Here is an 11,211-nt window from a genome sequence, read left to right as displayed (position 1 = left end):
AGCAGCAGATTATAAACAAGGGAACCACGCACCGGGATATACCTCAGACGAACGCGTCCCGGGACCTCCGCCGTATACATGCATCTGCATTCGTTTTTTTCCGTTTTCGCTTCGTTTGACTCGCGCTTCTAATCGGATCCGTCGGATGTACGCTTTTCTGTTTTAACAATAAACGGTGAACGAAACTTTTTTGGGGTGGAAAAATGTCGAATCATCTAAGATACTTCGTGGCCTTGGCCTTAATACAAGTGGTAAGTATTCATAGCCTACTATAGTTTGGTTTCGGACACAAACAAACACTGTCCCGCCGCATCCTGAAGCACAACCATCTCTGATCACAACTTTTATCATTATTTGCAGGTGTTTTCCTCAGGCGTGTTTGAGCTGAAGATCCACTCGTTCCACACCGCGCACCGCATCTGCAGGCGACACAGGGACTGCCACATATTCTTCCGCATCTGCCTGAAGCACCCGGAGGACGTGATCTCCGCCGAGCCCCCTTGCACTTTCGGGACGGGACAGACCAACGTCATACGCGCTGATCACACCTCCATCTCAAGCAGCGACCCCATTCGGGTGCCTTTTCATTTCAAGTGGCCGGTAAATGGACTTTTCTCATTTTTACACACATTTGGGCATGTCGTTTACAATAGATGGATTTAAGTTTGAGTTTGTTGAGACAGTTCCCGTTGTTTAATGTTTATTCCTCGCGTTTTTCAGGGAACATTTTCGCTCATCATTGAAGCCTGGAACGCTGAATCCCAAACGGAATACACAGGTGGGTCCTCATTCTTTCAAACGTCCTTTTACAAGTCACTGTTTCTTTCATTTATACGCATGCTTAGTCATTCATAGGCTGTAGAACAAATATTAAAAAATGTGATTTAACTTGACAGACAACCAGAACAACCTCGTGAGCCGCCTGGCCACCAGGAGAAGACTGGCCATCGGGGAGGACTGGTCCCAGGACGTCCACTTCGGGGAGCAGAGCGAGCTGCGCTACTCCTACCACGTGTTCTGCGACGAGTACTACTTCGGAGAAGGCTGCGCTGAGTACTGCCGACCACGAGACGACACGCTGGGCCACTACACCTGCGACGAGGAGGGGAGCCGCATCTGTCTGGAGGGCTGGAAGGGAAACTACTGCTCTGAATGTAAGTTGAACCACCGGGTTCCTCCACGTTTTGATCCGAACCCAAAAAGGGTGTCAGAAAAACTTCCCTTCACAATAAATGTGTGTGTGTGTGTGTGTGTGTGTGTGTGTGTGTGTGTGTGTGTGTGTGTGTGTGTGTGTGTGTGTGTGTGTGTGTGTGTGTGTGTGTGTGTGTGTGTGTGTGGAAGGGGGGGGGGGGGGGGTTGACGAGTCTGTTGAGGTGTTTTGGTTGTCTGGGACGTTTGAGTGAAAGTGCTTTACGTCTTAGCTCATTGACTTTGGCCTGAGCCTATAGGGGAGCCTAGTTCCCTCATATAGGGGAGCCCCTGTCCGGTTTTGTTGTCGCTGCTCCTCCAGAGAAGCCAGGGCTCCATCTGCCGTCCCCTCTCTGGAACAATAGAAGAAAGAGTAATGACCTAGGGGACGCTTTTCAAGGTGGCCCAGTGTGTGTGTGGAAGCGTCTGTCGATGTGTGTGTGTTTTTGTGTGTGTGTGTGTGTGTGTTCGAGGGGGGGGGGGGGGGGGCGAGCCCGCGCGCGCCTCCCTGTGTTGTGGGGAATGAGATGGAGAGAATATGCGTGCGCGCACGCACACTCGCATTATCATGATCGGTGTGTGGTAGTGAAATTGTCGTAAATATGTTCGTGTGTGTGTGCTTTGTCGTGTGTGTGTGTGTGTGTGTGTGTGTGTGTGTGTGTGTGTGTGTGTGTGTGTGTGTGTGTGTGTGTGTGCGCTTTGTCAAGAGTGCGTGTGTGCAGGCGTGCGTGCGGTTAGATTGGGGCAAGGGGGAGGGGTATTTGTGAGCGGCGTTGTGCCGACCAGCTGCCTTTCTTAATGCCTAACCAATAGTGAAGTCTGGAACCGAGTTGGGGTCAGGCTGGGGTGCTTTGTGCGTGTGTTTGTAAGATAGACGTATAGGAGGGCGTATCCATTGTAATAATATCCCCCTCCCTCCTCCCCCATCCAGCCATCTGCTCGGCGGACTGCAGCGAGAAGCACGGCTACTGCGAGGCCCCTGGGGGCTGCAAGTGTCGCATGGGCTGGCAGGGCCCCTCCTGCACCGAGTGCGTGCGCTACCCCGGCTGCCTGCACGGGACGTGTGGCCAGCCGTGGCAGTGTAATTGCCAGGAGGGATGGGGGGGACTCTTCTGCGACCAGGACCTCAACTACTGCACCAACCACAAGCCCTGCGCCAATGGCGCCACGTGCACCAACACGGGCCAGGGCAGCTACACGTGCACCTGCCGGCCAGGTTACGGAGGCACCAACTGCGAGCTGGAAACCAACGAGTGCGACAGCAACCCCTGCAAGAACGGAGGCAGCTGCAATGTAAGCGGGCGGAATTTGTTTGTCGAATAAACACAAAATACAAAAGCTGGAGCACTGCTGATAAAATAAACAACAACATAAAGTGTTCTGTAAACACGTTTTATTTTCCCTAACCCTGTACTCTCTTTCTGTCGTCCACTAGGACCTCGAGAACGACTATTCATGCACGTGTCCCCAAGGCTTCTACGGCAAGAACTGCGAGATTATAGCGATGACTTGCGCTGACGGTCCTTGCTTTAACGGCGGCACCTGCGTCGAGACGATGACGGGGGGTTACACGTGCCGCTGCCCTCCCAGCTACACCGGCTCCAACTGCGAGAAGAAACTGGACCGCTGCAGCAACAACCCATGTCTTCACGGTAAGTCGCTGCGAAGGCTATTGCTGGTAACTGTTATTGAAACGTTGACGCTGAGAAAGGGAGATGCACCACTGGTGACCTCTGCTGGTATAAGTGATGAACAGCAGGTTCATTGCCGCATGTTATACTTTATGATTTAATAAGAAGTATTATACGATAATAATGGAAAAATGTGGGAGGTAAGCTTACGCAGCAATATTGATCGTTGCAGAATAACGTTCTTAAATTGGTGATGGGAAATGTGATAATAGTTTAATAATTCATAATACATTTTATAAATCCTTGAATTTTGGTGTTTTTTGGCTCCCCTACTGGTGATAGGGAGGTGAACAGCTGTCTTTAGTACATATATTGGGCTGGTCTTGTACTGGTCTGTTAATGTTTTTCTAATAACCTCTAGGACATTGTAATCAGTGAGAGCCTGCGGTAGAGCTAGACTTGAGTCATCAACACTCTCCAGCCAAACACAGCGGGTGTCGGTCATCAACCTACGGGAGGTTAAACGCGTCTCTCCCCCCCCCCCCCCCCCCAGGCGGCGAGTGTCTGGACCTCGGCCAGAGCGTGCTGTGCCGCTGCCAGGCCGGCTTCACCGGCGCCAACTGCCAGGTCAACATCGACGACTGCGCCGCCGTCCCGTGCCAGAACGCCGGCACCTGCCAGGACGGCGTGAACGACTACACCTGCTCGTGCACGCTGGGCTACACGGGCAAGAACTGCAGCGTGCGCTCAGACGCGTGCGGCGTGCGCCCCTGCATGAACGGGGGCACCTGCTTCACCCACTTCACGGGCCCCGTGTGCCAGTGCCCCGTGGGCTTCATGGGCCCCAGCTGCGAGTTCACCCTGCAGCCCGCGCTCCGGCCCGCGCTGCGGCAGACGGAGCAGCCGTCGTCGGCCGCCGTCACCGCCTCGTGCGTCCTGGCGGCGCTGGCCGTGGCCCTGGTGGCGGGCATCGTGGTGCTGCGCCGGCGGTGGCGGTCGCGGGGGAGGAAGCAGCTGAGGGACAAGGCGGTGTACAACGACCTGGAGACGGTCAACGGCGTGGTCAGCGGCGGGTGTGGCGGCGGCGGCAGCGAGAGGGAGGCCTTCCTGGGTCCCAACGGCCTGTTCAAGATCAGCAACAGCACGGCGAGGCTCAGCCTGGCGCTCCACGCCGCCGACGGCCGGCCGGGGTACAGACCCAGCCACCCCGCGGAGGGAGGCCCGGCCCGGGGGGAGCGCCACTCGCTGTCCCCCGGACAGGACTTCATGTGGAGGGACGAGGCCACGCTGGGCTCCGGGCCGGGGATGAGGTGAACGGGGACGGGGGTGGGACGGTGTGAGTGAGAGAGAAAGAGAGAGAGAGAGCGGGAGAGAGAAAGAGAGGGAGAGAGTCACGCAAGAGAAGATCTTTTTCTAGGGGGGGGGGAATCCATAGCACTTCTATTCTCCTCTCTTCAGTAATGATTGGAGGAGGAGGGGGACATATTTTGAGTCGGCCATGGCTGCCTGTGTGTTCCGGAGATCACAGCGTTTAAACAAAAAGATAGAGAAAAAAAGACGAAAAAAAAACTTTTTTAATGACTTTTTTAATAATGAACTTGTATGATGAAGAAAAAGATTATTTGAGATGTATATAAGGGTGAGGGGACAGCTCTTTCAAGTTTAAATGACCCAAAGAGACTTATAATAATAACATTTTCTTAGGACCTATCTATCACATATACCAAATACACAAAAAGCAATACTCTGGTAATCCCTTGAAAACCCACCCAAAAACGTTGTCTTTATGAGGGTAGATATATATCCTTCCTTTTTTCTTTGTCATTTGATCGTTTTTTTGTCACACAGAATCCTAAAATGATTACATAGTTTTTTTGCATTTCAATCTTCCTTTGCCCATTTTTACCTTATCATTTGTGAGCACCATCATTTATATTATTTATTTATTTGAACGTTTATGTTTGTAAGTCCTTGTTCTGATGTAAAGAGATATTTATTTGAGGTCAATAACGCCAAGTGTTTGATTTCTCCACCTTGGCATCTGATATCCCAAAGATATTTAAAACTAAAAGGGATAATGAAAGCTTAATTGGATTTCTCACGTGTGTTGGTGTATTGATTGTCTTTATACTATGTTGTGCCATTTTAAGTTCATGCCAAAGTTTTGTTTCCCCAAACATTTTCACTCATACTTGATTTTTACATTTTGTATGTGGTTGTAATATGGAATAAAAATATGTTTTTAAAACAAGAAATTCCCTGCCTCAAATGAGTTGTTTTTATCCTTACATACAAACATAGGAGTACTTCAAACTATTCGTCTATAATAAAGAATCACAAAGGGCATTGCACTACCATTAATATATGGATGTACACTGGACCCAACCCTTCAATAGCTATACATATGGCACAGTTAGGGTTAGGGTCTGAAGTGAACACACATCTGTTAACAATGATTACACAAAATACCAATGAAAGGACAGCATTTGATTTGTAAACAGCCCAACTCTCCATAAGTCTATCGCGATTTTGTTGGGCTGATGCAAGCTAAATTGTTACGATTATAACTAGGCTACTAACTATTTGAACTCACGTGGTTGTCTCGTCGTGTCCTCGTTAAGAACAAAGGTGACTAATGACAATTTGACGCGGTCTTCTCCTTAGTGTAGAGCCAACCCCAACTGCTTCAAGGGTTTCACAATATGATTTGTACGCTACAGCAAAAAAAACAAAAAAATGTTCCATCCTATGACTAATTTACTATTTGTAATTGTCGGCCACATTAACTAAACGAGACGTCATCCCAGGAGCCGCCCATCATCTCGGGTCCACTTTTGCGATGACAGTCCTAGCCTATTGTAAGCTACCAGCCGTCTTCTTTCATCACGCTCACTCACACACGCCCGTACGCACAAACACACGCACACGCACAAACACAAACACTCACACACACAAACACACACTGCTTCCTTCCTCCACAGATCTGAGATCCAGTCAGACGAGAGATGGCTAGCGACCTGGTGGGAAGTGCCGCGGCCGAAGTAGATGAAAAAGTGAATTCATCAGAACCCGATTTGGATGACTTTCCAGACCGCAGTGGTCACCTCCAGAAGAGACAGGCTCGGGTGACGGTGAAGTACAACAGGAAGGAGCTGCAGAGGCGGCTGGACGTGGAGAAGTGGATCGACGAGTCCATGGACAAGCTATACTTGGGCAAAGTGAGTTTTATCGACTAACAACGTCAACATAGTATCTACTGTCGATTTGAGAGTTGCAACATATGTCATCACGACTTCGACTTTTACTTGTTATGGTTCATGTCGTTATCCTATACGTAACAACTTTGAGAGAAATGTAATACGGACTATTGGGGCTTTAAAAAAACTTTACAGCTGTGTGTATATTGCGCAATGATCAACTACAGAACATCTGGGCAGTAGCCTACACCATTCTGGACTTTGCTTATATGTCTGGCCAGGTTTAGGCAAACAGAGTGTGAGATGAAGTAACAACCCCTATTAGCCATGATGTCCCGTGCACTGTTTATTGACACCTGATCGCCATGGAGCACGGCTTGAAGATGATGGATAAAGGCGTCCAGTTCTCCTTAAAAGGCCAAGCATCACTTGGGGAAACCTAGTCTAGGTCCAGTGTCGCAGGAAAGGGAGGGCGGGGTTCCTCACTGCCTTACAAGGGTAGTATTTGGGCCCAGAACATGAATGAGGAAACTAGGATGGAGAGAAAATGATGTCCCTTGAGGAGACACAAAACAGGAAATGCTGAATTTCTCAATGTGGGTGGTTGGGAAAATCATGAAGATTTGGGACATACATTCAGGCGGGTTTTGGTCCTACATTCCGCTTTTGGTTGTAGGAAAAACAAAGCTAGGGCAGCAAGTAGGGATTGGTGCATTTGTTTTACATTATAAAACAGGTATTTGCATAGCACAGTGGAAAAAAAGACATTTCACCAGGGCAGCGCACTCTTGTTGCAACAGGTGTTTGGTGCGTCAATATAAATCACTGCCATCGAGCCCCCATTATGGGTCTGTGGGAGACTCTATTCTACTGTGAATAGTTGAATGAAAGGGGACTCAACCGCCCTGAACCTAAAGACAGAGTCATCTCATCGAATGCAAACAAATCTAGTGATGGTGCAGTTGGGTTCTCCTATTAAAATGCCCAAAACGTGTCCTAGTTCTATAGGTTCCTGGTGCTATATAGCAAGAAGACTGCTTGTACCAGGACACCAGTCTAACCCCAATAACAAACTGTTGAGTGATGGACGGGGGTTAGCGTGCCAGTCCAGTGGGTTGATACAAAGGCTGTTTGTTCACTGTGAGCAGTGGCACACTATAACATCCACGTTGTCTCTGTCCCTGTGTCGGCCGGCCTTGAGCTCTGAGAAATGATAGTCGATATACGAAAGGGTTGGACTGTTGTTTAATAACAGTCATGTCATGTTACGACTCTGTTGCCAAATTGCATTTTCATGAGAATAATCTGTGTGTGTGTGTGTGTGTGTGTGTGTGTGTGTGTGTGTGTGTGTGTGTGTGTGTGTGTGTGTGTGTGTGTGTGTGTGTGTGTGTGTGTGTGTGTGTGTGTGCGGTGTGTTTGTGTGGGCTTGTAAAAGGAGGTGGACATGCCAGAGGAGGTGAACATTGATGAACTGATAGTATTGCCCAATGATGAAGAGAGAGTAAAAAAGTTGCAGGTAAGGTCACCAAGGAGATATGTAAAAAAAAAAATAAGAAATAGATAATACATATCATTATCGATAATGGATCATACATAATATAGTCATATAGATGTTAAAGAAAATAATTTGTATTCTATTTTGTTTTGGTTTATAAGAATGTGCATGTTTACCCTGCAAACATCAATGTATTTGTTTCAATGGTTGACATTTCTCCATTAAAACAGGATCTACTTCAGAACTGCACAAACAACACCAAGGTATGTCCACTCTCACACACAGACCTGGTCCCCATTCATAAGGGCAAGCATGTTTCATGTTGTTTACCTTGTATGGCTTTTTGCCTCTGACATGTTATATACATTATGCACACATGACATAATCCAGAGCCGAAACTCAAGTGTAGAATAGCAGTGCCGGACACCCCTTGCCACGGTCGCTCTGAATGTCTTGACAGACACCGTTTGTGTTCACCCCCTCTGTCTCTTTCTGTAGCTTTACCCCGAGAACAATACGTCCCTTTTGAACCAAGTGGGTAGCTTGCATGCTGTGTGGTTCAAGTTCAGTAAACACAGCGCCGCCAGCTGAGATTGAGACCAGAGATTGTGGAAACAGATTTTGGGTGTTGTGGAAAGCCTGACAAGGTCCTTGGGGAGGTGGGTCTTCTTGATGATTTGAAAGCGACAAAATGTGGGTTTCTGTAAACAGTCCCGTTCATATACGACGTGTCTCTTCAGGTTAATATACGCAAATGCAATAAGCAAAAGGTCTGCAACTAACAAAGAGTCCCAAGCAGTTAAAAGAAGATTGGATGACAGTATTTTATTTTGGTGTTGCCTGATAGACCAAGTAGGTGGTGCTTTCTGTCAACACAAAGGTCCAAACAAGGTCTTAGAAACCAGCATTGATTTGCATCTACCCAAATCAAACAGCCGCTACAGGAAGTGCAGACGCTCTACACTGCTTGGTGTTTATGTTGGAGAATGCTGTGATTTCTTGTTGCGGTTCAAAGCAGTAAGATACGTTTTTGTATCTGGGTGTCTTTGGAATGTTACCTGTTTAGGCCTTCTAGCCTTCTTTCTGTGTATGAACTACTACTAACCGGTAGTTTGAAGGAGGAGCCCTTTATCTGACCATAGCTTTTAATAGGCCCACTTGTCCATGGATGTCGGTTGAACTTCCATTGAAAGATCGAAAATGTTCGGCATCTACTTTTAATGACCTGCAAATCCTGTTAGCCATGTAGGGTCTTGTATTTTCCATGTGTTGATACATTAGCCGAAAATGGTTGGTCAACTATTCATTTCCTATCTACAGTTGGCCTACAAGTGTTTTGAATACTAATAGTCTTTTTCTGTGCTGTCATTTTTCAATCACAGAAGGCACATTTGCTATTTTATGAAAGGTTAATTGAGGAAAAGGTAAACAAACACTAACCCTTGTTTTGGATTTCGGTGGCCATCTTACAATCCTAAATGTCTGGTTCGGGAATCTCAAACGGCTCTTAAATATTGATTAAAATTGCCAAAAATATATGGTCCCATATTATTGCATTTAACTCCAATCATAACTCGGTAAACATAACACAGAGATAACAAAAAAGAGTAGAAAGGTTTCTTCATCTGTTATCTAAGATTCATCTGAATGAATCATTTTGGGTTAGCAACATGCTGATAATTAAGGTTACCTTCCAACCTCACCTCTCTCTCTCTCTCTCTCTCTCTCTCTCTCTCTCTCTCTCTCTCTCTCTCTCTCTCTCTCTCTCTCTCTCTCTCTCTCTCAATCTCTCACACTCTGGATAACCGACTGGGCATGTGACACAGGACTTCATCCAGGAGTTGGTGGGCAAGCTGGAGGGCCTCCAGAAGCAGAACGACCTTCAGAGCGAGGGCATCGAACACCCGGTCATCTCCCACAGCCACTACCGCCACGAGCCCTACCACTTCAGCAACATGCACCAGCAGAACCAGCATAGCCGAAGTCACAACCAGACCCTCTGAACTCGGATGCCGTGCCCACACTGACGTGGCCGTCTGTGGCTGTCGTGTGAATCGATAATGTTAGGCAGTGTGGGGCAGCCATCAGGATTGTTAACCCTTTTGGAAAAGGTCAAGGAAATCCACGACTGAAGGAGCACTGTGTGAGATTATGCTGGTCTATCTGTTTAGAAGGTAAGGCAACGCCCCAGTTCAGTTTGCCATAAATGTTTATGCCTTTTTCAGATTACCTCAGTTGTTGTTAATGTTACCACTTAGATTGAACATCATAGGCGAATAAACAACATTATTCTATCCTATGTTATTACATTATTGTTATCATGGCTATAACTCTTGGCTTGTGTGCTTGTAGTTATGAATGTCCATATAAAAAACAAGCAATATAGTAAAATGAAAAAAAACGAATATTTGCAACATATTCTACTGACATGTTCTGTTCTATATCTTACACATTGCCCCAGACAACCTTAACCTTGTTAAAGCTGAACTAAACTATAAAAAGTCTTTGGAATGCAATAATGTAACTTAACACTCAAGGAACATAGACAAATGTGACAGCAGAAGCACCATTAACGACATTGAAGTAGAACAGCATTCATGTGTCTTATGTTAAGCTTATAAACCCTTGGGATATATGATAGCTTGTTTGACAAACTTAAACGAGTTCTGGTCAATTACCGGAATATGAACGAATGTTGCACTGTTTGAATAACCTTTTTATTGGAACCTCATTCACTCATCTACCAACCGTCCAAGAGGTGTGTTGTACGATTACATCCTTCTAGCAATAATAAAATATGGAAACCCCTTTTACTGGCTGCTGTTGTCCATACCACAATTAAATCAACCCCGGGGAATTAGAGGAATATGCCTCAGTCAAAAGAGCTGAATAAAAGGAATGCCGTCTTACTTGTGGGCTCCTGCTATTCCCTGGATTATACACTAGAGGGCGCAGGTTGACAGGGAAATTGGAACTGTGTTGGAGAAACGCTCGCAGACTTGAGATTCAGGAAAGCACTGTCTCTGTAGCGCACAATTATGGCGTATTAAGACATCTGCTGTATTCAGTTAAAATAGTTCAGAAACAAATAATATCTATAAATAAAAAAAGATTAAAGCTGATGAAAAGGAGTTAAAAAGACACGACTAAATATATTGATTTTAGTGATAAAATGGATGACATTAAAGACCTCTTCTTGAATTGCTATCTTGAGCATCTATACATTCAGCATGTGTGTCTCTTGTGTGGGTTTTTGATGTGCGGAGTGACTGTGCTTATTTTAGCTGAGTTTCTGTATGGAGCTCAAGGTCCCGGACAACTTGTCCCCAACATGAGGAAGCTAGTCAACACACACACACACACACACACACACACACACACACACACACACACACACACACACACACACACACACACACACACACACACACACACACACACACACACACACACACACACACACACACACAGACACATCATGCACAAGCGCACCAATGTACGCAGAATAAATGACAGGCGATTGGGAAATGCAAACTGTAATCTCATCCTTCAACTTCATCCTCAGTTGCCATGCAGTTGTCAAGTTGTCACCTTCACACTCAGTGGTTAGAGCAGTCTCTGGGGCGGGATAAGAGGAGGTGGGGGTGGGTCAGAGATGGGATGGGATGGGGGGGGGGGGGGTGAAGGAACGGGGGACGGG

The 11,211-nt window shown here is 46.8% G+C and overlaps 2 protein-coding genes across 3 annotated transcripts; both read left to right on the top strand.

Annotated features, from left to right (window-relative positions):
• The first annotated feature begins 203 nt into the window (after nucleotides 1-203).
• Nucleotides 204-5,132, top strand: dlb (deltaB). The gene is made up of 7 exons (XM_056594252.1): nucleotides 204-251; nucleotides 361-600; nucleotides 721-778; nucleotides 897-1,154; nucleotides 2,120-2,481; nucleotides 2,624-2,840; nucleotides 3,373-5,132. Exons 1-7 carry the CDS (start codon nucleotides 204-206, stop codon nucleotides 4,131-4,133), a joined length of 1,944 nt encoding a protein of 647 aa, XP_056450227.1. The 3' UTR covers nucleotides 4,134-5,132.
• A 526-nt stretch (nucleotides 5,133-5,658) lies between these two features.
• ppp1r14aa (protein phosphatase 1, regulatory (inhibitor) subunit 14Aa) lies at nucleotides 5,659-10,359 on the top strand. Of its 2 annotated transcripts, XM_056594275.1 has the most exons (5): nucleotides 5,659-5,677; nucleotides 5,801-6,037; nucleotides 7,452-7,532; nucleotides 7,742-7,774; nucleotides 9,338-10,359. In XM_056594275.1, the coding sequence occupies exons 2-5, from the start codon at nucleotides 5,825-5,827 to the stop codon at nucleotides 9,512-9,514; spliced, it is 504 nt and encodes a 167-aa protein (XP_056450250.1). In that variant the 5' UTR covers nucleotides 5,659-5,677; nucleotides 5,801-5,824; the 3' UTR covers nucleotides 9,515-10,359. The 2 variants fall into 2 exon arrangements, with proteins under 2 accessions (XP_056450250.1, XP_056450249.1); XM_056594274.1 differs by lacking the exon at nucleotides 5,659-5,677 and having other exon boundaries at nucleotides 5,698-6,037; nucleotides 9,338-10,358.
• The last annotated feature ends 852 nt before the right edge of the window (nucleotides 10,360-11,211 follow it).

This window comes from Gadus chalcogrammus, chromosome 7 (genome assembly GCF_026213295.1).
Source record: "Gadus chalcogrammus isolate NIFS_2021 chromosome 7, NIFS_Gcha_1.0, whole genome shotgun sequence".
Taxonomy (NCBI): domain Eukaryota; kingdom Metazoa; phylum Chordata; class Actinopteri; order Gadiformes; family Gadidae; genus Gadus; species Gadus chalcogrammus.
The sequence above is the reverse complement of the archived record's forward strand: the minus strand, read 5'-3'. Positions and strand labels throughout refer to the sequence as shown.